This window comes from Lynx rufus, unplaced genomic scaffold (genome assembly GCF_022079265.1).
Source record: "Lynx rufus isolate CCGP_SWC_20201006 ecotype Redwood Valley unplaced genomic scaffold, mLynRuf1.p SCAF_21, whole genome shotgun sequence".
Classification (NCBI taxonomy): domain Eukaryota; kingdom Metazoa; phylum Chordata; class Mammalia; order Carnivora; family Felidae; genus Lynx; species Lynx rufus.
In genome coordinates this window covers 24029660-24057326 of record NW_025814836.1, presented here as the reverse complement: position 1 = coordinate 24057326, position 27667 = coordinate 24029660, and the positions used below count along the sequence as shown (strand labels likewise).

General features: G+C 53.0%; 1 protein-coding gene across 2 annotated transcripts in view; it reads right to left on the bottom strand.

The window, feature by feature from the left end:
- Positions 1-27422, bottom strand: part of SLC28A1 (solute carrier family 28 member 1) — a 47821-nt gene extending 20399 nt beyond the window's left edge. For both annotated transcript variants that reach the window (XM_047086798.1, XM_047086799.1), the window contains exons 1-7: positions 27327-27422; positions 26368-26456; positions 25092-25183; positions 20965-21148; positions 13009-13150; positions 12121-12234; positions 10700-10777 (exon numbers count right to left, since the gene is read on the bottom strand). In XM_047086798.1, the coding sequence (XP_046942754.1) occupies positions 10700-10777; positions 12121-12234; positions 13009-13150; positions 20965-21148; positions 25092-25183; positions 26368-26456; positions 27327-27422 (795 nt within the window). The remainder of the gene's footprint in view (positions 1-10699; positions 10778-12120; positions 12235-13008; positions 13151-20964; positions 21149-25091; positions 25184-26367; positions 26457-27326) is intronic.
- Positions 27423-27667: the final 245 nt, after the last annotated feature.

Below are 27667 nucleotides of genomic sequence, written 5' to 3'. Positions count from 1 at the left end.
GGGACTTGCTGGGTGTGAGATGCCTGTGGGGCAGCCACGGGGTGGGGTGGGGGGACAGCTGGATAAAAGGGTCAGGAGCTCAGGGGGGAAGGTCTGGGCCAGGGATGGATTGGGATGCATCTGCACGGAAGTGTAGGTTGAGGCCACGGGATAGATGCGATTCACCGAGGAAGCGTCCCTGAGTGAGGAGAGCAGTGAAGACAGAAGACAGGGCCCTGGGGTCAGCATGGGAGGGGGGAAGGGTAAGAGGGGCGCAGGGAGGGGACCGAGAAGAAACAGAGAGGTTGGAGGACCTCCAGGCGAGGCGTGTGTTGGAAACCGAGGACGGCTGATCAAGAAGGGTGGTCGATCAGCCGTGCCAGAGGTGTCAGAGAATTCCAGAAAGGTGAGGCGCGCGACGGACCATTGGCACCTAGCAATTCAGGGGTCGCGGTGGAGATAGTACAGGCAGCTGTTTCTAGAAGCTTAGCCGTGCCGGAAGGAAAGGTGCCCTCGGGAGAGGTGAGGGTGCAGGGAGAGTTGTTTTTGTTTTTAATACGGAAAGTCTCGTGTGATCACATTCAGGCTCTAGCTCAAAATGAATCAGGACTGCGGGATGGCCCCCGAAGAAGACAGAGGCTCCACCCCGGGCAGCCCCCCTAGAGACGAGAACCGGCCCCAAGGTGTCCCCCCTCCCTTCCCAGATGGAGGCTGCGGCTGGATGTGGACCAGCTCCCCTCCATGGGCCTCACCGCGGTGGGGGCTGTCACCTGACAGGGAACGCAGGCTCTGGAGGTCCTCCTGTCCCGTGACTCGTGCTGACTGCCCAGTGCCGGGCACACCCCCAACACGAGGCTGCTGACGTCATCCGCCCTCCCTCACGGGGAGACACAGAGACAGTCACGTACTGTCTAGACTGCTTGTCCAATTTATCATGAGGGACTGCTCGGCAGCCTGGCAGGGCGGCGGCCGTGGCTCAAACCAGGAAGGACCTGACTGCAGAATTGGGACCTTCTCCGGGCAGCCACCAAGAGACATTGCCTACCCGTGAGATGCGGGTCTTTGGTGGAAGGGAAGCTGGGTTTTGCATGAGGCGGTGGCTCTCCGGGGAGGGAAGATAAATAGGAGAGAAGAGAGGTGGCCTCCCAATTTTCTAAGGTGGCACATTTCGTCCTAAATAAGGTCCCCGGGACCCATCCGATCTCCCAGCCTGGGAGACGACTGTGGGGCCTGTAGCCTGCGAGGAGGCGGAAGGCAGGATGGGCAGCTGAAGACGGCGATACCGCGGTCGGGTGGAGGTGGGGGGAGTGCCATCGGGTCCTACTACGTGTCCACACGCGGTCCTCCTCTGCGGCAGGTGCAGTGCCCAGCCCGTGGTGATTCGTCGATCCTCAAACCAACTGAGGTACTTGTAAATCCGCTTCACCAAAGGGGACACCGAGACCGTGAGATGTTGGCTGCCCGCCCAAGGTCACACGCCTGCAAAAACAGAGCGCTGCCCGGCCGCTGAGCAGGTTGCCAAGGCCCTGCCATGAGCCTGCGGACGTCTGCCCTGTTGCCTATTCTGGAAGCCCCACTTCTCTGTCTCAGGAGAGGCATTCATCTCCGGGAGCGAGGGTGTAGCAGCCATACACACGTCCTCACCGCCACACGGTGGAACCCAGAGCCGGCTGGTCCCTCTAGTGTGACCGCTCACCCATAACCGAAGGAAGAAGGGGCCTCCAGTTTACCGAGGCCAGTGGTTCTCAAAGTGCGGTCCCTGGACCAGTAGCATCACCCGAGAATTGGCGAGAGATGCAAATTTCGAGCCCCACATCTGGAGTTTCAGTTTCAGCAGGTCGGGGGTGGGCCTGAGAATTTGGGCCTGAGCGTTTCCAGAAGCTGTTGGTGATACGGGTCTGGTGCCACTCTGAGAACCACTGGTCTAGAGTTTAGACCATACGCTCGGAGCAAATGTCAACTTGTTATCAGGAAACGGGGTTCGAAGACAGGACCAGACCCACTGAGGACACGGCCCTGATGCTTCCTCTTCCTGGAGGAGGCTGAGCCAGGCTTTCGATGACTTCCTGATAATTAACCCTCACAGTCCAAGCTCCAAAGGCCTGAGCACTGCAGACAGGGTCCTGTCGCCAACCCCACGAAACCCCACAAAAATCCCGAACCACAAAATCTAAAGTCGGTCAACAATGCATTAAAAGGATCACATACCATCAGGGCGCCTGGGTGGCTCAGTCGGTTGAGTGACTTCAGCTCAGGTCATGACCTTGTGATTCATGAGTTAGAACCCCACATCGGGCTCGCTGCTGTCAGCACAGAGCCCGCTTCAGATCCTCTGTCCTCTCCTCTGCACGCCCCCCGGCCCCCACCTCTCAAAAATAAATGGCTCAGTCAGTTAAGCGTCTGACTTTGGCTCAGGTCATGATCTCACGGCTCGTGGGTTTGAGTCCCGTGTTGGGCTGACAGCTCAGAGCCTGGGTTCTGTGTCTCCCTCTCTCTGCTCCTCCCCCAGCTCAGGCTCTGTCTCTCTCTCTCAGGAAATGAATAAAACCATTAAAAAAAATAAAAAAAAGAAACATTTTATTTTATTTTATTTTTCAACGTTTATTTATTTTTGGGACAGAGAGAGACAGAGCATGAATGGGGGAGGGGCAGAGAGAGAGGGAGACACAGAATCGGAAACAGGCTCCAGGCTCTGAGCCATCAGCCCAGAGCCTGACGCGGGGCTCGAACCCACGGACCGCGAGATCGTGACCTGGCTGAAGTCGGACGCTTAACCGACTGCGCCACCCAGGCGCCCCAAAAAGAAACATTTTAGAAGGATCATATACCATTATCATTTGGGATTTATTCTAGAGAAGCAAGGATGGTTCAGCATCCACAAGTCCATCAACATGATAATACGCCACATTAACAAGACCAAGGATAAAAATTCCCCGATCATCTCAGTAGATGCAGGAAAAGCATTTGACAAAATCCAACATCCATTCATGACAAAGCTCTCAGCCAAGTGGATGTAGAAGGAATGTACCTCAACATAACAAAGGCCACATATGACAAACCCACAGTTAACCTCATCCTCAATGGTGAAAGGCTGAAAGCTTTTCCTCTAAGATCAGGAGCAGGATAAGGATGTCCTCTCTTACCACTTCTATTCAACATAGTATTGGAAGTCTTAGCCAGAGCAATGAGTCAAGAAAAAAAGAAATCAAAGTTATCCAAATTGGAAAGGAAGAAGTAAAACTGTCCCTATTTGCAGATGACATGATACTACATATAGAAAAACCCTAAAGGCTCCACCAGACAACCATTAGAACTGACAAATGAATCAGTAAAGTTGCAAGATACAAAATTAACATACGCAAATCAGTTGTGTTTCTGTATACTAATAATGAGCTATCAGCAAGGGGAATTTTTAAAAATCCCGTTTACAACTACATCAAAAAGAATAAAATACCTAGGAACAAACTTAACCAAGGAGGTCACCTGTACGATGAAAATTATAAGACGCTGGTGAAAGAAACTAAAGATGACACAAATAAATGGAAAGACGGTCCATGCACATGGCCTGGAAGAATTGATACTCTTAAAATGTCCATGCTACCCAAAGCAATCTACAAACCCGATGCAGTCTCCACCAAAATACCAGTGGCATTTTTCACAGAACTAGAACAAATCATCCTAAAACTTGTGTAGAACCACAAAAGACCCCGAATAGCCAAAGCAGACCTGAGAAAGAACAAAGCTGGAGATCACAGGCTCCCTTATTTCAAACTATACTGCAAACCGGAGTAATCCAAACAGTATGGTACAGATGCCCATGCCACCACCGTTACAGAAAGGCAGAGGGGACTTCCTCCAAGGCCACGTAAAGCGGACATGCCTCCTGACTTCCTACTCCCTTGGTCCCTTGCCCAGAAGGCCCTCACCACTCTGCCCCTCGTGGTCATGGCCAACTGGCTGTCAAAGTGTCATTCAGAGACCTTTGCAGATACCGGATTCTCCTAAGATCTCTCCTGGTCCCCTCGTCCCATCTCTTTCCTTCTCCCTCCTTCCAGCACCCCGCCCCAGCTTTCACCTACTCACATACTTCCCACTCCCTTCCCTGCTGATCATGATCACTGAGCTCACGAGTGACCCCTTAATTACTAACTCCAATGGCACGTCTCCCTCCTTGCCTTTTTTTTTTTAACGTTTATTTATTTTTGAGAGAGACAGAGCATGAGCGGGGGAAATGCAGAGAGAGAGGGAGACACAGAATTCAAAGCAGGCCCCAGGCTCTGAGCTGTCAGCACAGAGCCCAACGTGGGGCTCGAACCCACGAACCAAGGGATCATGACCTGAGCCACAGTCGGACGCTTAACTCACTGAGCCACCCAGGCGCCCCCGTCCTTTTCTTATTTGATTTTTTGGGGCCAAACTTGGCATTGTTGACCACTGCGGATGGCCGAGGCTGCGTCAGGCAGACACCCCAAAACCTTGGGAGATGGAAGCATTGTCTTTCACCCAGATGTTCCTCGGGGAGAACATGTGAGCAGCACTCCTGGGCGCAGTATGTGGGTGCCCGTTCCAGAGGCCGGAACAGTGGTGAAGGAACAAGTAAACACAAGCTACTGGTCAGCCAGACCCAGGAAGGATGCAGGAGCCTCGGGGGAGGCGGCTGTGTGGGTGGGATGTTACCAGAAGGGAGGCGGAGCCAAGGCAGAATGACTAACCAAGACGATGCAGCCAAGAGGTGGCTGCCGCGTCCAGTCCATGGCGCTGGACTCCAGGCCAGGGGAGGGGGGCGGCCAAGAAGCCCCAGGCAGAGGCTCGACTTCCTGGACAAGGGACGGGCTGGACCGTGGCCCAGCAGGAAGCAGCTTGGACTCTGAAAATCTGAGTGAGCTCAGAGAAGACTTCCCCGGGGCCAGCATGAACCAGAGGCCTTGGACTAGGTCCACATGATTCAGGGAAAGAAGGTGTGTACATGTGAGTGAGCGTGTGTGCATGTGTGAGCATGTGAGTGTGTGTGTGTGTGTGTGCATAAGTGTGCATGTGTGCATGAGCGTTTGTGGGCATGTGTGTGTGCATGTGACTGTGTATTGTGAGCACATGTGTGCATGGGAGTGTGAGTGCATGAACATTTGTGTGCATGTGTGTGCGTGTGTGTGAGCGTGCACGTGTGTGCATATGTGCGTGTAAACGTGTGTGCATGTGGGTGTGCATGTGTGAATGTGAGCGTGCATGTGTGTGAGCCTGCGCGTGTGTGTGTGCGTGCACGTGCGCATGACGCAGGGAGGGAGTGGGGAAGCCGAGTGAATTTTGTGACTAATGAATCTTGTGAAGAGGGCAGTCAGTTCCATGGCCATGGAGCGTGTAAGTCCTCCCTGACCTGGTCTGTCTTCTCCAAGGAAGCCACTGCCTAACGCACTAGCGCTGAGGTTGGCCCGAGGACGGGGCCTCCCAGGGTCCCAACGACGGTTAGCGTGTGACTGGGAAATGCTGGGGCTGCCTATTGATAAACCCACCTCTCTTGTTTTTTCTTTCTTGACGGGATATCCAAACTCAAAGTCTTTAGCGGCCACTTAATATGTTTTAAATTTAACATTATCGTTATTAGGGCTCCTTTCTGTATTTGGAAGGGAGACGGGATGTCACTGACTTCAACTTACAGGATGGGGCCGGAAACGCCAGTGTCCAGTCAGCCTGTTCCAGCCCCGGCTCTGCCCTTACTCACCGGGTGGCTGTGCCCATGTCACTGCTCCTCTCTGGGGCGTGGCCTGGCCATCCGTAGGGACCCAGAGACCAGTCAGCTCCCTTCCAGCCCGACAGTCTGTGAAAGCGTGGTTGTAACGGGTGATGTGGGGAGAGAGACGGGCAGCAGGCGCGCCCACATTCTTCCGGAAAGGGAGAGAAGGTGGAGGACACGCAGCCGGCTCTGGCGGGAAGACGGGCAGAGCAGCCAGCAAGGTGACCGTCTCGGCGCTAGTCTGCGGGACAGGCAGGGCGGGGACGCCGGCGGACAGCGGCTGTCCGGTCTGCCTCGCGCCCCTTCCTCCGCTCCTTCTGGTGACAGAGACTCAACATCCCTTTGGGAAACCCCCCCCTCCTCCACTCTCCCCCGACGGGCTTCAGGTTTGGCAGATCAAAGCCGATTATTCTCCCTGGTCACAGTTCAGAGATGGCATCTACTCCAAGCCAGGCCAAGAAGGGCCCCCTCGCTAGAGCTAGTGGAAATCGGGCTCTCTCTCTCTTTCTCTCTCTCTCTCCTCAGGTTGGTTGGATGTAAGCCACCCCGTCGAGGGAGCCACCCACGACTAAGACCAACACCAGTACCCAGAACACAGAGCCAGGATACAGGCCAGGTGGATCCCAGCTGATGTTCGGTACCCTGGACTTTTCGGTTACAGACATTAATCTCGATTTCTGGAGGTTCTGTTTCATTTCCGTGTTGGCTTAAGACAAATTTGAGTTGTGTTTCTGTCACTTACCACGGACTAAGTCAGGAGCTAAGCACCCAGGTCAGGAAGTACAGCCGAGACTCCCAAATGCGGCCCCAGTTATGGCTGGGAGGGACCGTCGATGGGAGGATCTGTGCCATCACTTTTTCTCCCGGGGAGGTATGCCAGCTGTCACCTGGGCCCTGCTCCTCTGCCAGACCACAAACGCTCGCTTGGAAAGCGACAGCCCCCTGAAAATGTAGCTAATCACAGGGAGCTGCCTGCCTTGTTCGCTATAATGGAGCTTAGCAGAACCACTCTCCTGGACAATGCCTCTTGGAACGATGGCCTTCTGAGGGTGGAGTCAGGCCACCTGACCCCATGGCTGTGGGTGGGAACGCAAGACCCCCCGCGTTCCAATGGCAGGCTCCCACGCCCCGGCCTCGGTGATTGGTCCCAGGATGGTCACATGACTGAGGCTGACCAATCTGAAGACCGCTCCGGGATTTTCTAACTCAGGCTGGCAGAGAAGAGTTCCCTTCACCTGGGGGGGGGGGGGGACCATGCTGTAAGCCTGAGCATCTGTTACTGCTGGGGGCCAGGGGAAGATGGGGTGCTCGAGAGTGAAGCTGATGGCCTGGCGTCTCTGGGGCCCGGGGTCCAGCTTGCACCAGCTCAACCTTGCCTTCTAGCGTGTAAGCCAAGAAACAGCTTCCCTCTCTCCTCCCTTTAAAGCAATATTTTTTTCAAGTTTATTTTGAGAGAGAGAGAGAGAGAATACATGCACATACAAGGGAGGGACACAGAGAGAGAAAGGGAGGGAGGGAGGGAGGGAGGGAGGGGGAGAGAGGGAGAGAGAGAGAGAGAGAAAGAGAGAGAGAGAGAGAGAGAGAGAGAGAGAGAGAATCCCAAGCAGACTCCTGTCAGCACAGAACCCGATGGGGGGCGGAGGAGGAGGCTAGAACTCACATACCAGTGAGATCATGACCTGAGCCGAGATCAAGAGTCAGACACTGACTGAGGGGGTGTCTGGGTGACTCAGTTGGCTAAGCATCTGACTCTTGATTTTGGTTCAGGTCATGATCCCACATCAAGCCCCACATCGGGCTCTGCGCTGACAGCATGGAGTCTGCTTGGGATTCTCCCCCTCTCTCTGCCCTTCCCTCGCTTGCACTCTCCCTCTCCCTCTCTTAAAATAAATAAACTTAAAAAAAGTAGACAACCAACTGAGCCACCCAGTCACCCCCCCACTTTAAAGCAAGTTTTAAATGGGTTTCTGTTACTTGCAACCAAAGAGTCCCAAAGAATACTCTTTTCTTCTAAGCCAGGGGGCAAACAAACATCTAAGGCCCCTTTGTCACCACTGCCTACTAAGGCAAGTGCTCTGATATCAAGGCACAGAAGCCAATAAGCAAGAGCTTCGGTCCTGGGTTCCGGTCTTGATCCCAGCCCTCCCTAGCTTTGACACTTCGCAAGCAACGACCGCTCCGAACCTCAGTGTCCCCATCTGTGAAAAGGGGGTAATGATAGCACTTCCGCCACGGGTGGTCGTGAGGGTGAAGCGAGGGCCAGGTACACGTGCTGGCTGCGTACCTAGTGGCCGTTATTATGATTTCCTTCTCCCTGCGCTTTTCTTCTCTGTTCCCCCGAGCCCTTGGGTCTAGAGGGCAACAGAATGGTTTCCGGTGGCCCTGGGGCTTGCTGCAAAGCTTGTGTGTAGCTCTCGGCTTCCCTCTGGTTGGGAAGGTCCGGGCCCTGCCGGGGAGGTTTGGAGAAAAAGGAGTTCAGCTGTGGTCTCGGGCCACCGGGAAAGCCGCTCAGGACCACGGTCATGGGAACGGTGGCCCAGCCGGCGACAGGGGCCTGGACTTCCCAGCAGGCACAGAGGGACTTCGGAGAGCGGTGTCCGGGCACTGGGCGGGGCTCTGTAGGGCTCAGGGTCAGTTCAGGGACACAGGATGAGTAAGACCCAGGCCTCTCCTCCTGCAGGTCCCCTCAGCCTCCGTTCCCCACGGTGACCTCTCTCCTGCCCTGTGACAGCCTGGTGGCCCCGGGTCATCATGTGGGTATGAGGCAGCCTCCTCAGGTCCTCTATTCCAAGCCTCCTGGCTACAACCCTTCCTACCCACTATTTTCTTTAAAATGTTTATTTACTTGACATAGAGACAGAGAGAGCGTGAGCAGGGAAGTGGCCGAGAGAGAGGGAGACACAGAATCCAAAGCAGCTCCAGGTTCTGAGCTGTCAGCACAGAGCCCGACGCGGGGCTCGAACCCACGAACTGTGAGATGGTGACCGGAGCCGAAGTCGGACGCTCAGCCCACTGAGCCCCCCAGGCACCCCTCTTCCTGCCCACTATTGACATGACGACCATCCCAAATCTCCAAAAAAATCCCTGCCTGCTCAAAACTCTTTGATAGCTCTGTTTCCTGGGGACCAAACCCAGGTGCCTCCTCCTGGCATTTAGGGCCCTTCGAGCTTCAGCCCCACCACGCTAGCCGTTCGTGCCCCCACCTGTGCCCCCGCCGGCAAAGGGAGCTTCGCCCTGTAGACGACACGCCCGCACTTTCTCCCCTCGGTGCTCATCCCAGGGGCTCCTTCTTCTTGCCTATCTGCGCGTCCAAAACTCCCGTCCTGCGTGTCCCGTGGTTCCACGTCAAACACCACCTCCCCGGGGCAGTCCTCCTCACTGTCCCTAGTTTAAACACCCCCCCCCCCAATGGACGCTTTCGTTTGTGCCAACTGCACTTGAACCTGGCCGCCCGGGGAGGTCGGACTGCAGAGTGTCGTATGCTTGTCCCTGCAGGGTGACAAGATGCTGGCTGCTGTCTGTCTGTCTATCTGGTGAACGTAAGATGTCGTGCCGGAGCCAGTCTTCACGACTCTGAAACCTGGGAGGCCCCTACTTGGAAATAGGACTGGGAGGGAGCAGCCCTCCCCAGCCCTACAGGATGGTGTCAGGGGGCCTCTGGAGGGGGCCCCCCCCACCCCCCCGTAAAACTGCTCTCAGAGCAACGTGATGGACAAGTTCGTCCCAGGACACGCAAGACTCCCGAGAGGACAGGAACCCGGTCCCCTCGCTCCTTCCTCCCATAACTGACATTATTTGAACCACTTGGATAAAGTGGACGCTTCCCCGAGGGTTGCTGACACCAACAGACACTGTGAGGACCCTCACCACAAGCTGGTGGTGGGGACAGAGGGGCTGGAGACGACTAGACTCGCAGCCTGGCCCAACGTCAGCCCAGAAGTGCATCGCCGAGCCCGTGGCTCAGGCTGGAAGCCTCCGGGGGCCCCAACAGCCCCCACGGGGTGGGAAGGCTCTGGAAACAATGGTCAGAGGCATGAAAGGCAGAAACCTCCAGGAGCTACACATGGGCCCCTGCACAGCCGCCCCCGGGGGGGCGGGGCTGGGGGGCGGGGCCGGGCAGGGAGGGCGCCCTGGAGGAGGCAGCACGATTCCCGTGGCAGTGCCGTGGCAACGGTGGCAGGAAATCACCCCCCCTCCGCCTAGCACTGGAAGTGGAGCTGAAGCCCAGAGAGGGTCTTTTGACAGCTTGGGCGTGAGGCCAGCAGAGGGGAGCCCCCGAAGGAAGCGCGTGGGTCCGCATTTCCAAACTCAGAATGGTGACGTGGCCACACCACGGCAGACCCGGCACGGGCTGCACCGTCTAAACTCAGGGTTGGGGCTCTACTGTACACAGTAAGGCCTTTGAGTCTCTACGTCGGTTTCCTCTGCAGCAGGGGTGCAATAAACCGTCCGCAGGACGGAAGGAAGGAAAGAGGGAGGGAGGGGCTGTAGGTCCAGAAAAGTCCAGAGAAGGGAGTCACAGTGTACAGCTGGGTGACAAGGGCCGGCTTCCTGCAGAGGTGACCCTCGAGGGCCTCGATGTAGAAGCAGCCTGAGAGGGTCCTGTGGGCTTAAGAGTTCCTGGGAAGTGTCCCTCAGAGGCCTCGGGGTCCCTGCGGCACGTCGGGGTCTGAGGTGAAGGCAGGCGCCGTCCCCGTGCCCCTGCCCTCCCTTCTTGTCTCACGGCAATTCTATTGTTTGGGGATTCGTTTTTAAGGAAAAGAATACAGATACCTCTTACTTGGCAAATGTTACAAAGCACACTGACGACATGCCGGCGGGTGAACGGTGTCGGGGCCCCGCTCGGCACCCCGAGCCCGGAGCTTCGTGGACCTCAAGCGCACGGCCCTCCCCCGACCCGGACCTGGCCCGCGCAGCTTGCCCAGACGTGCCCCGGCCACAGGTACTGGGCAGCCGCTGCTAAGGCCCTCGCGGGCCAGGAGTGGGGCTGACCTGAAAGGCAAAGACTCCCTTGACCATGGCCTCCCCAAACACGAAGCTGGAGCCCACGTCCGCGTAGCTCAGGAAGATCTGAAAGCAAAAGACAAAACAATGCAAAAACCCGGAGTGAGGCCAGGAGGGGAAAGGGCACAAACAGTGGCCAGAAAGCCAGGCCGGGTGAGCCGGAGGGACGTCGCCTGCCGTGGGCCCGTCCAGCAGCCCAGTGTGGGGGAGAGAGGGTCACCGGGCCTCCCGGGCCTTGTGGGGGTCAGGCACCACCCAGCAGTGCACTTCGTGAACGCACGTTCACAGGGGTTTGCTCCCCTGAGCACATTCTCCCCGGGAGACACCTTTTCTGTACACTTTAAGGGAGCACCCTCAGGGGCGCCTGGGTGGCTCAGTCGGTTAGGCATCCGACTTCAGCTCAGGTCATGATCTCATGGTTCGTGAGTTCGAGCCCCGCGTCGGGCTCTGTGTGGACAGCTCAGAACCTGGAGCCTGCTTTGGATTCTGTGTCTCCCTCTCTCTCTCTCTCTGCTCGTCCCCGCTCACACTCTCTCTTTCAAAAATAAATAAACATTAAAAAAAAATAGGTGCAAATGATCAGTTTTGTGGTACGTGTATTTACTACAACAAACAACGGAATGAGAAAACAACTTCAAGAGGCGCCTGGGTGGCTCAGTCGGTTGAGTGACCGACCTCGGCTCAGGTCATGATCTCATGGTCCGTGAGTTCGAGCCTCGCGTCAGGCTCAGAGCCCGGAGCCTGCTTCAGATTCTGTGTCTCCCTCTCTCTCTGCCCCTCCCCAATCACACTCTGCCTGTCTCTCTCTCTCAAAGATAAACATTAAAAACTTAAAAAAAAAAAACATAAGTTCAAGAAACTGAACGTTATTTTTTTTTCAACGTTTTTTATTTTATTTTTGGGACAGAGAGAGACAGAGCATGAACGGGGGAGGGGCAGAGAGAGAGGGAGACACAGAATTGGAAACAGGCTCCAGGTTCCGAGCCATCAGCCCAGAGCCCGACGCGGGGCTCGAACTCACGGACCGCGAGATCGTGACCTGGCTGAAGTCGGACGCTTAACCGACTGCGCCACCCAGGCGCCCCTGAACGTTATTTTTAAACGCACACATACGACAAAGTAAATCAGTTGTAACTTTTTTTAGCACTTTTAACTGTCACGTGTTCCACGTCACTCATGACTGCTGAGGGCCACACGCCATCAGACCAGCCGCCGGAAGGACAGCTGTCTGCAGGTGGCCCCGGGCCTAGGGGAAGGAGTGGCCACACCGCCCAGCCCCTGCTGCTCACGTGGCCTGGGGCCCAGCGCACCCCCACGTCCCGGTCCCAAGCCCCTCCTTACGGCCCCACCCTCCCCTTCCCCCAGTACAGCGGCTTTTCCCTGGCAACCCGAGTGCCCCTTGTACGCACCTGGATCTGGTTGCCCATCCACTGGAATGCAATAAATCCTGGCTCTGTTCTGATGACGAAGAGTCCAAGGGCAAACTGTAGTCCGAGGCCCCAGGCCACAGTCCTCCAGGATACCTGGCACCCGAGAGAAAGGTCCTGGTGAGCTCAGCTCCTTGGGGGGTCCACAGGGAACGGCAGGCGGAAAGGGCAGAGAGCGCAGTGCTGCTGAGGGGCTTGGGAGCCTTGGGCTCGTCTGCAGGGTGGGCCTGGACGCAGCCACGACCCTGGGCCTGTTGCCGACGGTCCCTGGACGCAGCCACGACCCTGGGCCTGTTGCCGACGGTCCCTGGACGCAGCCACGACCCTGGGCCTGTTGCCGACGGTCCCTGGACGCAGCCACGACCCTGGGCCTGTTGCCGACGGTCCCGTCCACCCTGTGGTCAGGATAGGCCACGCTCTTGGCAGTAATGGGCCTGGGGCAGTGGGCAGGGGTGGGGCATGGTCTGAGGACCCGTTACAAGACTCGAGCCGCCTCGAGCAGGCCATAGCGCTCGGTCCCGGTCCTCACCGGGCGGCTGTGGCGCTGTGGCCTCCGATTCCGGTGTCAGTGTAGCCTCCGTCTGCCGGGACCTCCCCCCATCTCTCCTCCCCCGGCAGGGCTCCCAGCTGCCCTGACCCCCTGCTCCCGGGACGCCCCCACCCCCGGCAGAGGACTGCTTCTGCCTCTCCGCATTTAAGGACTCCTCAGCGGTGACCTTCGGATGCAGGTGCGTGAGGATCTCTGGGAGGCCTGGCTGGAGCCTGCGGGGAGATGTCGGCCACACCGCGAAGCGGGGAGGGGTCCTGGTCTCGGGAGGCAGGGAGGGAAGGGGCTGCGGCGCACCCTGGGCCTGACGACTGAGGACTCACTGTGCGGTGATGCTTTGAGCAGGCGAAGAGGAAGCAGATGAACACGCAGATTCCTGCAAAGGACACTAGCTGCTCGGGTCGCTGGGAGGTGTCCAGAACCAGCCACGAGACCAGGCCCAGGAAAGCAGCGAGGGCCAGAGTCCTGCGGGGGAGAGGCAGAAAGCCATCACCCTCAGCGTCTCCCCCACCCCTACACAAGGGCACCCAGGGCTCCAGGGGAAGGGTGCTCAGGGCTGGGGGGAGGAGAGAGCTGTGTGACCTCACAAGGACCACCTACCCTCTCTGGGTCTGGCGTCCTCATTGGGCAAATGAGGCCGAAGCCCCACGCTTCTCCTGGTTGCCAGGAGGACTAAAGAAGAGAATGTGAGGGGCGCCTGGGTGGCGCAGTCGGTTAAGCGTCCGACTTCAGCCAGGTCACGATCTCGCGGTCCGTGAGTTCGAGCCCCGCGTCGGGCTCTGGGCTGATGGCTCGGAGCCTGGAGCCTGCTTCCGATTCTGTGTCTCCCTCTCTCTCTGCCCCTCCCCCGTTCATGCTCTGTCTCTCTCTGTCCCAAAAATAAATAAAAACGTTGAAAAAAAAATTAAAAAAAAAAAAAAACTTTATAAAACCTTAAGTGCAGGGGCACCTGGCTGGCTCCTTCAGCAGAGCGTGCAGCTCTTCGTCTCAGGGTCGCGAGGTCAAGCCCTACATGGGGTGTGGAGACTACTTAAAATAAAATAAATTAAATTTTAAAAAAAGTCAGTGTATGTTTTGGGTTGGGTTTCTGTTGTCATTTGTTTCTTAATGCCTTTATAGAGGTACGACTGGCATGTAATAAATAGATGTTGAAAGTGAACAATTTGGTAAGTCTTGATGTGTGTACGTACGTACCTTGAGACCGTCACCACAGTTAAGACACCCAAAACGTTCTTTGTGCCCCTCTGTAATTCCTGGCCCCCCTCCTCGTCCCCAGGCAACAACTGATCTGTTCTCTGTCACTAGATTAGTTTGCATTTTCTAGCATTTTATGTAAACGGGATCATAGAGCACATATCCTTTTTTTTTATCTGACTGCTCTCACTCGACATAACTATTTTGAGATTCATCCATATTTTTTCATCTATCAGGAACTGGTCTCTTTTTATTGCTGTGCAGTATTCCATTGCGTGGATGGACCATGCTTGGCTTATCTGTTCGCCTGCTGATGGGCATTTCAGTTGTTTCCAGACTTTGGCTATGACAGACAAAGCTGCTAAGAACATTCAAATAGTTACGTGCAGGTCTTTGTACAGATTTACGCTTTCATTTTCCTTGGGTCAATACTACTTGGGTGATGCTTTGGTAAGTGGAATGGGTGAATCATATGGTAAGTCTAACTCTTTAGGAGACCGCCAAACTATTTCCCAAAATTATTGCACAATTTCACACACCCCCGAGCAGGATGTTGGAGTTCCGTTTCCTTTACATCTTTGCCAACACTTCGTAACGTCTATCTTCCGAATTCTAGTCATTTCCAACAGACATAGAGCAGTAACTCTTTGTGATTTTAATTTGCAATTCTCTAATAACTAATGATGTTGAGCATCTTTCCATGTGCTTATTCACCACTTACATATCTTCTTGAAAGAATTGTCTGCTCACATCTTGAGCCCATTCTTAAATTGGGGTGTTTTTCTTATTACCAAGCTTTGAGAGTGCTTAATATATTCTGGATACAAGTCCTTGGTCAGATGTGTGATTTGTAAAACTTTTCTCGGAGTCGTGCCTTGTCTTTTTTCTTCTCTTAAGCATGTCTTTTGAAGAGAAGTTCTTAATTCTGATGAAATTCACTTTGTCAAAATTTTTAATAGATTGTGATTTTGGTTTTGTTTCTAAGAAATTTACTCAACTCAAGGGTCACAAAGATTTTCTCCTACATCTCCTTATATTCATTTTATAGTTTCAGGCTTTCAATTAGGTTTATGATTTCCCGTTGTCAGTTAATTTCCCATGTACTGTGAGGTGTGGATTATTATGTCATTATTTTGTTTTTCCTCTTCTTCCTTCTGCCTATGAATATACCACGGTTTTAGCATAATTTGCCAGTATGATTATGTCTCCTTTGAATTGCCTTAGCACCCTTGTCATGAGTCAGTTGGCCATATACATGTGGATCTATTTCTGGACTGTCTATTTTATTCCTATTTGGTCTCTCTTGTCTGTTTTGATTCAGATACCATATTGTCTTGATTACTGTAGCTTTACAGTAAGTCTTAAAGACACGTAGTAGAAATTCATTAAACTTATTCGTCTTTTTTACAGTTGGTTTGGCTATTCTAGGTTCTTTGCATTTCTATATGAATTTTTAAATCACCTTACCAATTTATACCCCAAAAGCCCATGATGATTTTGATTGGGATATTAATAAGAATTTATAGGGGCGCCTGGGTGGCGCAGTCGGTTAAGCGTCCGACTTCAGCCAGGTCACGATCTCGCGGTCCATGAGTTCGAGCCCCGCGTCAGGCTCTGGGCTGATGGCTCGGAGCCTGGAGCCTGTTTCCGATTCTGTGTCTCCCTCTCTCTCTGCCCCTCCCCCGTTCATGCTCTGTCTCTCTCGGTCCCAAAAATAAATAAACGTTGAAAAAAAATTAAAAAAAAAAAAGAATTTATAGATTAATTTGAGAAGAACTGATATGCTGACAATACTGAGTCTTTTGATCCATGAACCTGGTATATTGTCCCATTCTTTAAGTTTTCTTTAATTTCTCTCAGCAGTGTTTTGTAGGTTTCAATGTACAAGTCTGCACATCTTTTTCAGATTTTTCCTTAAGTAATTTACGTTTCATGCTATTCTAAACGGCATTTATAATTTAATTCATTATTGTTTATTGTTGGCGCCTCAAAATACGATTTTTTTTTGTATGTTGATCTTGTATCCTGCAACCTTATTAAACTGACCTGTTAGTTCTATTAGCTTTTTTGCTAGATTCCATAGGATTTTCTGTGTAGACGATGTTGTCTGTGAACAAAGACAGATTTACTTCTTCTTTTTCAATCTGTATGTCTTTCATTTCTTTTTCTTACCTTATCACACAAGCTAGAACCTCTAGTACAATGTTGAATAAAAGTGCTGAGAAGGGACATTCTTATATTCCTGATCTCAGTAGAAAATCATTCAGTCTTTCCCAGTTAAGTATGATGCCAGCTATAGATTTTTGTTATTTTGTTAATCCTACTTTGCTCAGAATTCATATCAGGAATGGACGCTGAATTATGTCAAATGCTTTCTCTGAATCTATTGGCATGATCATATGTTTATTTTCTTTTTAATCTATTAATGTGACCTATGATAATTTTTTAGTGTTAAACCAACTTTGGATTCCTGGGATAAACCCCATTCATTCATGTATTATTCCTTTTATATTTTGTCACACTTGGTTTTACAAAATTTTGTTAATAATTTTATACCTCTTTATTCATGAGGGATACTGGCCTGTACATTTACTGCGATTATTGGTTTGGGAGGAAGGTTTCATCTACCATCTTGCTATTTATTTTCTATTTGTGCCATCTGTTCTTTGTCCCCTTTTCCAATTTTTCTACCTCCTTGCAGATTGACTATTTTAAAATGAGTCTCTTTTACCTCTCTCACTCTCTTTTTTAACTTGTTAGCTATAACTCCTTGTCATGTTATTTTAGTGGTTGCTTTAGCATTATAGGATATCTTTAACTTATCACAATCTACCCTTAAGTCATATTACACTACTTCATGTGCAGTATAAAAACTGCCCAGCAATAGAATTTCACTTCTTCCCTCCTAGCCCTTGTGCTATTGGTGTTTACTTCTACATATCATATAAACTCCACAATACATTATTCTTATTCTTGGTTTATAAGTTGACTACCTTTGAAAGAGATTTAAATAATAATAGCCATTATTTTTACCTATGTAGTTGCCATTTCAATGCTCTTCACTCTTTTGCGTCAATCTAGATTTCCCTCTGATATCGTTTTCCTTCTTTTTGAAGAATTTCCTTTAGCATTTCCTGTAGTGCAGGTCTACTTTTTTAGGTCTGAAAACTTCTCTCAGCTTTTACATATTTAAAAAAAGTCCTATTTCTCCTTTTTTGAATGGTGTTTCACTGGTAAATAATTCTAGATTGACACACATTTGTCGTTTGACTGTTCCATTGCTTTTTCATTTGTGTTGCTTTCGAGAAGGAATCTGCTGCCATCCACATCTTTGCACATATTTTCTTCTCTAGCTGTTTTTAGAATTTCTTCTTTTATCACCAGTTTTAAGCAATTTGAGAAAAAATTTTTAATGTTTATTTATTTTTGAGAGAGAGAGAAAAAGAGACAGAGCATGAGCAGGGAAGGGGCAGAGAGAGAGGGAGACACAGAATCTGAAGCAGACTCCAGGCTCTGAGCTGTCAGCACAGAGCCTGACGTGGGGCTCCATCTCACGGACCGCAAGATCATGACCTGAGCTGAAGTCGGACGTTAAGCAATTTGATTATGATTTCTTGTTTCTTGCACTGAAGATTTGTGGAGCTTCTTGGATCTAAGGGTCTATAATGTTTATCAGATTGGAAATTTTTTGGACATGATTTCTCCGAGTATATTTTTTCTTCCCTCTTTCTCCTCTGGAGACTTCAATTACATGTTTCCACTTAATGTGGTGCCATGGTTTACTGACATTGTGTTTGACTCTTTCAAGTTTTGTTTTTAAGATTTGTTAGGGAAAGCCTGAGCAGAGTTTATTCTATGGTTAATTTTTCTGTACTACTGTCCCAAGATCTTTAGTATTGTAAACAATGCCCCGTGAAATTATGAAGTTTCCCCTCTGACTGTTGAAAATAAACACTATTTCTGGCCCTGTGTGGTTTCCAGGCATTCTTCCTCTAATCCTTGTGGATGGGTCTTTCCCAGGCCTTGGATAGTTTTCTCATATGCATTCACTGACCGGAACTCAAATTCTCAGGGAAGACCCTCTGTAGATTTCTGGAGTTTTCTCTCTGTGCCATTGTCTTCACTGGTATTCTGCATTACCAACTCTGACCACCTTCGCTTCCCTGGATTCCCAGCTCTGTATCCTCAACCCAGAACATACGCTGGCCCACCTTCATTCCCTTTCCCTGCACTGTGGCCTGGAAACTCTCTCTGTGCAGTAAGGTGTGGGCTTACTCATAGGGCTCATCTCCTCTGTTCCCTGTTTCTCCAGGATCACTGTCTTCTGGTGCCTGATGTTGAGATTCTTAAGAGCTATTGTTTCATATATACCTGTCCCAGTTTTTCAGTTGTTTCAAGTGGAAGGATAAACATGGTCTCTGTTATTCCATCTTGACTGGAGAACCAATATCAAATACATGTATTTTTTAAGTTGAAACAAAATTCACATATCACACAATTTGCCCATTTAAAGTACACAGTTTAATGGCCCTCAGTATATTCACAGAGTTGTATGACCATTATAACCATCAACTTTAGAATATTTTCATCATCTCAGAGAATAACCTAGCACCTCTAGCCATCACCCCCCAATCTTTCCATCCATCCCCCCAACCTTAGTCAAGGTTTAGATTTGTCACTTTGGACATTTCATGTAAATGGAATCCTATGATACATCATCCTTTGTGACTGGTTTCTTTCACTTAGAATAATATTTTCAAGCTTCATCATTATTGTAGCATGTAGCTTTCCTTTCTGTGCCAAATAATATTCCATTATATGGATATACGTATTTGACTTACCCACTTATCTGTTGATGGACATTTGGGTTGTTTCCACCTCTTGGCTATTATAAACAATGTTACGGGCTGCCTGGGTGGCTCAGTCGGGTGAGCATCCAACTCCAGATTTTGGCTCAGGTCATGATCACAGGGTCATGGGATTGAGCCCCAATGTCAGGCTCCATGCCTAAGATTCTCTCTCTCTCCCCACCTCCCCCCTCTCCCCTGCTTGCGCTCTCTCTTCCTCTCGCCTCCAAAATAAAATAAAAATAAAAATAGATAAATAAATAATGTTGCCATGAACATTTGTGTACAAGTTTTTGTACGGACATATGTTTTCATTTCTCTTAGGTATATACCTAGGAGTGGAATTGCTGTGGATGCCAACTCCAGTTCCCACATGATAACTGAATGTATAGTATTTTGAGGAACTAATTAATTTCTAACGCAGCAACAGTATTTCACATTTCTATCAGCAGTGGATGAGGGTTCCCAGGCTTCAACATCTGGACCAACGCTTGTTATTATCTGTCTTTTTTGTTATCATCCCAGTAAATGTGAAGTGACATCTCATTGCGGTTTTTATTTGCATTTTAACGACGGCTAATGATGTGGAGCATGTTTTCATATATTTACTGGCTATTTGTATATCTTTGGAGAAATCTCCATTCAAGTCTTTTTCCCAGCCTTCAATTGGGTTATTTGCCTTTTTATCGTTGGGTTGTAATTCTAGATACACATCCCTTATCAGATACATAATCTGCAAATATTTTCCTCTGTAGTGTGGGTTGTCTTTTTACTTCCTTGATGGTGTCCTTTGAATCCAAGTTTTTACTTTTCATGAAGTCTAATTAATCTAATTAATTATTAATTAATAAGAATGTGTATTTTAAAATATTTATTTATTTACTTACTTATTTATTTTTAAGTAATCTCTATACCCAACATGGGGCTTGAACTCACAACCCCAAGTAGCATGCTCTACTGACTGAGCCAGCCAGGTACCCCTAAAGGAAATTTTATATCAATACTTCAAAAGGAAAACCAGTATCAATGATTTGTCACAAATAGATGATTGTAAAAATAAATCCTCTTATAAATCTATTTATAAATTTAATTATTAAAAAGGATAAATTTTTTATTTTATTTTTTTAAGATTTATTTATTTTTGACAGAGAGACTATAACACGGGAAGGGGCAGAGGATCTGAAGCGGGCTCTGTGCAGACAGCAGAGAGCCCAATGAAGGGCTCAAACTCACAAAGCGTGAGATCATGACCTGAGCCGAACTTGGACACTCAACCGACTGAGCCACCCAGGTACCCCAATGATACATTTTAAAAATTTTACCCACGTTTTATTTAATTTATTCATCTTTAAATTTTATTTAATTTATTTAAAGTGATACTATTATAAATAATAATGATTATTTATTACTATACATTTATTTATAAATAAAATGAAAAAATGTGTTCATCCATAAGCTGGCTCAAATCATTAGTCTGTGGTACCTCCATAGCTTAGTCACTGGAGATCTTTGAATACCAGTTTCTTTATCAACAAAACGGAGTCCTGATATAGATTGGGGGGTCTTCAGATTTTTTTTAAGCCATAGAAACATTTTTTTTCCAGCTTCCCCCACCCCCCAAACCTTAGTTTATAAAACAGGTAAAATAGAGTTTCCTGGTTGAAATGGGCATTTGGGGAGGGAGGTCTGATATTTCCATCTCCAATTTCTCCCTCCTGCCCTATAGCACCTCCAAGGTCTCCAGAACCCTAAGGAGCCCAGTCTGAAAATGAGGAGATCCCAAACTGTCCAGGAACATGGCTGGCTACAGGAGAACCCTCTGGGGGCTACCCAAATTCACTGCCACCCGGCCCCCAATCCTGCCTGCTGAGTCTGACCCCAGGCGTGGCCCCAGCAGCTGTCTCACACATGCCCCAAAGGGTCTGACAGAGGCCCTGCCTCTCTGGATGGGCTGGAATCCATGAATTTAGGAAACTGTGGAGTCCCGTTCTCAGTTCCTGATCTCAGTCACCTGTCGTAACTGCACAGAGAACCAGGCGGAAATGGCAAACCATCACAGAGAGGGCTGCGGCCGTCGAAGCCACCCAGCCACACCTGCCCGGGGCCCCCCGGGTGGAACGTCCCCCGTTGCCCAGGAACTGTCTGGGGGAGATCAGGACTGGGGCCCTGCTCACCCAGGCCTGGTGCCGACCCGGAGCTGACTCAGAGGCGTCAGCCGGCGGCCATGAGCTCACTCACCTCTCGAACCAGACGTTCAGGCGGCAATGCCCCAGAGGCCTGAAACACCTCGGCAGTTTGGGCCCCAGCAGCCTCTTCAGCAGGCTGTGGGCCCGGAAGGCGAGGACCACACCGGTGAGGACGAACAGTGCCAGGGCCCTCTGGAAATCCAGGAGGCCGGCGACCAGCAGGAAGGCAGCGAACGCTGGGTGGGAGTGAAACAGAGAGAGGTCACTGACGATGACGTGGGCCTGCCACCGTGCCCTCCAGCTCCACCTTGCGCCACCCGGGGCACAGAGGGCAGGGGAGTCGCCCCACCTCTCTGAGTTAGGTTAGGGTTAGGGTTAGGGTTAGGGTTAGGGTTAGGGTGGGCGCGAGACAACGTGCGTCTCTGAGCACCTGCGGAGGGCCTGCTGCGTCCCAGACTACACTCCGCTCCGTGGCGGGCAGAGGTGGGCACATCAGTCACTCCAGGAAGGAGTTTGCTCGTGTGTCCAGCATCCTGCTCTGAACATACGGGCCATTTTCTTCCTAGACTCGCCTTTTCCCTGCCTGTTCCTCGCCTCTTGTGCAGTTAAGCCAGTGTGTGCTCTGCCTCAAGAAACGGATGTGATCGTGGAGAGCAGAGGGGGCAAGTCTCTCCCCGACTCATGGATTTCAGAAGCCAGGGCCCTTGAAGAATGGAAAGGACTTAGAGATTTTCCACCGGGTAAAACACGCGAGCTGCAACCTCATGCGTAAGTGTAGGTCCTACGCTGCCTACCCTGCCGCCAGACTGGTTAGAAGACACTGGCTGGGGGCGCCTGGGTGGCTCAGTCGGTTAAGCGTCCGACTTCAGCTCAGGTCGCGATCTCGCGGTCCGCGAGTTCGAGCCCCGCGTCGGGCTCTGGGCTGATGGCTCAGAGCCTGGAGCCTGCTTCCGATTCTGTGTCTCCCTCTCTCCCTGCCCCTCCCCCGTTCATGCTGTGTCTCTCTCTGTCTCAAAAATAAATAAACGTTAAAAAAAAAAATTAAAAAAAAAAAAGAAGACACTGGCTGGAAGACAGACGTTTCGGGGACGGACTAGCTGGAGGACGCTGGTGGACCCAGGGGGAAGGGATCCGGCCTGGGGACAGAGGAGCCCTGCCCCAGGGGAGGCCGCGAGATTCCAAAGAGGGGGCACCCGGGCAGTGTGTGGGCAGGCAGATCATAGGAAGCTTCTGAGGTTCTGCACCCCAAGGCAGGTGCCAAGGCCGCGGGAGTCATCTCTGAGTAGCCCGGAAGCAGAGAGGGGAGAGGAGTCCAGGAGAGGCCCCCGATGGAGACTGGAGACGGGGACGTCTCCATGGCTACCTGCAAGGACGGAGAACCTGGGAGCAGTTGCAGGAGTGGGCAGGTCCGTCCACACCTGAGGACAGACAAGCCCCACTGGGGCCTCCTGGGGAAAAGGCGGAAGGGCTATTTCACACTGACGGAAGGTAGGTTCATATTGCTCGGTTGGGATGTTGAAATTGGAGCAGAGTTCTGAGAAATGAAGCTACCTTGCTCTCACACAGACGATCGTGGGCTGGGCCTCCGACCCGCACGGGTGTCACTGAGAGGCACGCAGGTGTGGCCCTGCAGGGGTGCCAGGGACGCGGGCATAGGGCCGCGGGAGGCCGAGGCAGGGGCCAGGGGCGCGCACTCGGCCCTTCCTGGGCCTCCCAGGGCTACTGCTCACAACCACCGACAGCTGGGTCTGCGCTGATCCCATTTGGAGACGGGGCACCCGAGGATTCACACCGGGAGGAAACTGGGCTAAAATTCCTACCCAGGTCTGTCTGTCTTGGGGTCTGTGACTCGGGGGACTGGCACACTGTGCAGGACAGGAGGCGGTGTAGACGAGTCCCCCAGACAGGGCATGGAGAAACGTGTCTCAGGAGTTGTTTGTATTCTTCTAGGATCTGTTCACCCCTCTGGTGACCAGACTTGTCTGTTCCTTTTGGGCACGTCCCCACTCTAAGCCCATGTTTTCCAGTGGAGTCTGGGCTACATTAGCAGTGGGAGACCAGAACGGGCACAGGACCCCCGCCAGGCCAGGCACCTCTGGCGACTTGGCCGGAAACGTGGGCAAGAGGCACACCGTTCTTCCGAGACTGGGAGCACCAAGGCCCTCCGTGGCGGCCAGCGGCCAGGGCTGTCTGGGCACCTATGGAGAAAGCCCACCTAACATGAGGACACCATTGCTGTGGCCCAGGCCCAGAGCGCTGAGAACGTGGGCTCCCTTTCTCTGCCGTACCTACTCTCAGAAGGTGTGTGAAGGGCCCCACCGAAGACATGATACAATAATATTATCAAAGAGCCGGAGGAAATCAAAACCATGCAAACATGGAGGAAATGGAGAGTGGCCATTGTAAAGGATAACTGACCGACTGACCGCCACCACAAAGACAGAGACAGGATGAGATAAGTGATTTTCATCATCTCCTAGGAGGAGTTCAGTCATTTCTACAAACGAAACCAATGTGGGTCTGAGTGAGTGTGGAAGCGAGGGGAACGGAGCAGGCCCAGGCTCCGATCCAGCCAGAGGAAGACTTCACTGGCTCAGACATCTCTAGAAGGAAGCTGCAGGGACCATGAGCTAGCCCATCTCAGCCTACAGCCCTGCTTTCGCTTTCGAACACGAAGACCGGGGCCATTGCCGTCGTGGCTCTCGGTGTCCTCTCCCGCCTGGCCCCCTGGAGGGGGGGGGCTGCTGCGTCCACAGCTACACCCCCCTCCATGTCCCACCTGCAGGAGGACCTGCGGTGACCCTCCTTCCCTGGGCTTAGGGGTCCCCCCCTGCACCTGCCATCTGTCCCCATGTCCTTCCCCTCCTCTCTATACCACCTCCCCACCCCACTCACAAACACAGTCCAAGTGTCTCCCGTCACAAACACACCCCTTCCTCGACACTGTCACACCCTCCTTGTTAATATTCCCACCTGTCCTCATAAAAAATCCTTCCAAAGAGCTGTCTACACTGACTGTCTACACTGCCTCTCCTCCCATCCATTCCAATCCAGCTTCTCACCCGTGCCCTAACTTACTAGTGACTTCCTTGGCTCTAAATCCCCCGGGACGCCGCTCAGTCCCTGTTCCGCTGCTCCCCTTACCACAGACATGCTGCTGTTCACCTCTCCCTCCTCCTTGAACTGGTGCTCCCTGGTCTCCGCCCCTCCCCACCCCCCCATCTCCATGCCCCCTCGGGCTCTCTCTGCCCCTTCCTCTGCCAGCTCCCTTGGTGTGGCTGGTCCCAGGATGCTGTCACTGACCTACTTCTCGATTTATTCTCCAGGCGTCCCTGGAGAGGCCCCTGCCCTTCTCGATGGCCTGGCAGACGTCCCTCCAGCATCCCGTCCCAGACAACTGGCCATCCCTCTCCCCTCCAAGCCTTCCTCCTCCCGCGCTCCCTAGCCATGGGGGCACCATCATGCACCCCGTTGCCTGAACAGAGCCCCGAGGCACCCCAGATTCCAGGGTGTCCTTTGTCCTGCACACTGGCTCGGCTCCCAAGTTTGGTTGGTGATGCTTCCCGAGGGTCACTCCAAGCCGCCCCCGTCCGTCCCCTACACTTCGTCTTCTCACACATGTACTGCCACCCTGCCTGCCTCTTCCAGGCTCCCACAGTGTGAATCTGGCCTCGAGGCTTGCCTGTGAATTCCTTCAATGGCTCTCTCTGGCTTTGAGGGCAAAATTCAAGTCCCTGAGCTGCCTGCCCACACCATGCCGGGCTTCACCTTTGCTCCCGTGGTTCCTACCTGGAAGTGCCTTCTCACTCCGTCCTGTCCTTCGGATCCAGCTGGCTACCTCCTGCTCGACCTGTGAGGCCTGAATGTCACCTCCTCCTGGAAGTCCTCCCTGATCACTTCCATCCCTCCTTGGTGTTCCCAGATGGCTCACTGCCTTACGTGGAAATATCGTTCCCCTCTCCCTTACTGATCAGAGACTGCTTTGGGAAGAAGATCTGGTCTGACTTTATTCTGATGTCCCAGCTTCCTCCATGGAGCTGGCTCTGAGATGATTGTTGGATTATTGGATAAGTGAATGCCCTGGGACATGGATGGCCGGGGCTGAGGTGGCTGAAACCCGGGTGGTGGTAGCTGGGGTGGGAACGGCGGTCTCCCAGGGGGGCTGGGCCCCAGGCTCACCAGTACAGAGCAGGCCCGTGCAGATCCATCGAAACAGCTGTGTGTGCTCCCGGCAGAAGCGTCTGGCCCTCAGAGCAGGCTGCAGGCTCCTCCTGGGGAGAGCGCCAGTGGGGTCCGCGAGTCAACTCCCACCATCAACAGTTCCAGGTAGAAGCTACTCGGGTACCCCCCCCCCACCAGAGCACTGGCCTCGGCATCACAGGACTAGGGCAACCCCAGCCCAGAACAAACTAAGGGTCGGCTCAGGCCACCCCGCCTTCCAGCATCACCACTGCCCTTGAGTCCATTCTGCCCTTGGGCTTGGGAAGGACTTAACTGAGATGATGAGTAAGAACCCAACCAAATGCAGAAATGCACGAACCATGACGGCTGCCTCCCTCCCCTGTCCCCGTGTCCCCCCTGTCTGTGGGGCCGGGTGGAGAGCTCCTAGCTCTGCCTTGTTCCCCGGGGACCCGGAGACTTACCCTCCGAGTCAGCAGCTCCCCCTGCAAGAGAGCGTGTACACAGCCCACCCCCTGCCCGGCGGTCACCACCTGCCCCCCACCTTCCCGCTGGTGCCAATGCCATTCTTGCCTGGTCTTTTGGTCGCTTGTCTATCCCTGGAGAAAAGGCTGGCACTTGGCCTCTGGGGACCCACAGGCCACACTCGTAGGAGCTTCTGTTTCAAGGAATGCCTCTCCCCCTCTCTGGCCCCAACACCTGCCCCCCTAAGGGAGGCTCTTCCCCAATCTCCCATCCAGAGAGACAGATGGACTCCCTCCCCTCCACCACCCCTCCTCTCCTTGCCGTCCTCGGCTCAGGATCTGGCCAGCGGGGACCCCCAGTGAGCCTGGGCATCAGCTCTGGGTCACCAGCCTCCCTGTGGGAAACAAGGGGACTGGACCGCTCTAGGGGTTTTCAAACTAAGCCTCGAGGATCCCTGAGGTGCCCCAGGGACTGACTGGGGTAGAAGGCAGATGGGGAGGTGGAGAGGGGGGGTCAGGCTGGTTCAGGACCCCCTCCATCCAGCTTTAGTCAGAACAGACCCCCTGTACACATTGGGGCTCCTGACGCGGTTGCCTTCTGGCTGCTTCGGAGCAGGCTGGCCGCCCCTGGCCCGGCTCACCCCGAGGCAGAGGCCAGCAGAGCTCCCTTGTCGGCTAACACGTTTGTTCCTCTCTTCGACCAAGGTTCCGGGAGCCCCTTCTCTGTTGTCAGGGGCCCAGCTTCCCTGTCCCTGCTCCCCACGGTGGCCTCCTCCCCGGGCCAACGCACGTCCCTCCTGGAGAGCACCTACCGTCCTGACAGGGGCTCCGGGTTGGCCTCGGTCCAGATGTCCCCACCCTCCGCACGGCTTGAGTCGTCGCCAGGGGTCCGGCCTTCCTCCTAGAGCGACCAGAGAGTGACCAGAGGGTGCCTGCGGCCCCGAGTGAGAGCGGAGGGAGACCCTGGCTGCCGCCAGTGTGCCCGCTGGCATCTCGGGAGTGGGCTGGGGTGGGAGGGCGGGGCTTTTGCCCAGGAAATAATTAGAGGGCGACTTAGTTAAGTTCCGCAAACCACACACCGAGCACCCACAGTGTGCTGGACTCAGTGCTGAATACGCCCTGCCCTCGGGGTCCTCCTGGCCTGCATTGGGAAGGGACGCCGGAGCCTCAGCTGTGGCTGGTTGGAGAAGGCCCAGGCGGGACCACCTCGTCGCATTTGCCCTCCGTTGGTCTATGCAGTCGTGTTTGGGTGGGCAGGGGGTTATTCTTGCAGATCACAGAGTGAAAGGCGCACCCTGGGGCTGTGCAGTGTGGTGAAGGGGCAGGGGCTTTGTCGGGGGAGGCTGGGAGGGGAAAGGGGGTCACATTAGGCTCCAGAGTTCTGGGTGGAGGGCCTCTCCTTGAGCCGGTCCAGAGCAAGGACAAGAACGCCAGCCCCTTGAAGGCTGAGACCTCACCAGAGATCCACCCCTCCCCTCCTCCAGTCATGTGGTTCCTCCTTCTTATTTTTTAAGTCGCAGCTCAGACGTCACTTCCGGGTTGAGCCTTTTTTCCCTGACCCTTCAGACTAGTGCGGGCTATCCCGGCACATCACAGGTGCACAGCAAACGGTTGCTGAGCCAAATAAAGGGGCTGCTCTGTGTCGAGGAGGCCAACACGTTTACGGGGGTCCCTAATTTTTCAAGCAAAGAGGTAGAGGGGGTGAAGGAAGGAGGCGAACAAAGGGCCCTCCCACCAGGGGGCCAAAATGAGGATGGGGAAGGGGACAGACCAGACTTTCCAAGAGCTCGGCCCCCATGTTCTCCAGACCATTGGCCGCAGGTGTGAGAGAGATGAACTCTCTTCCTTTCGGGCTGTTGCCCTCCATGTGCCGGACCTCGCGGCTGAAAGACAAAATCAGGGCCCACAGCTGAAAGCAGAGGCGGCACGGGACCCAGGAGAGGCCCCTGGAGAAGGGGGGAGGATGGGAGAGGGCCGGAAGCGGGGAGCCTGGCCCAGCTTTTCCCATCCCGGAGCTCAACCCTCCTTGAACTTGGCTGCCTCAGAGCAAGGCGCCCCTTCCTGCACTCACCGGCGCACGGCCTGGTAAATCTGGGAGGCCCAGGCAGGCAC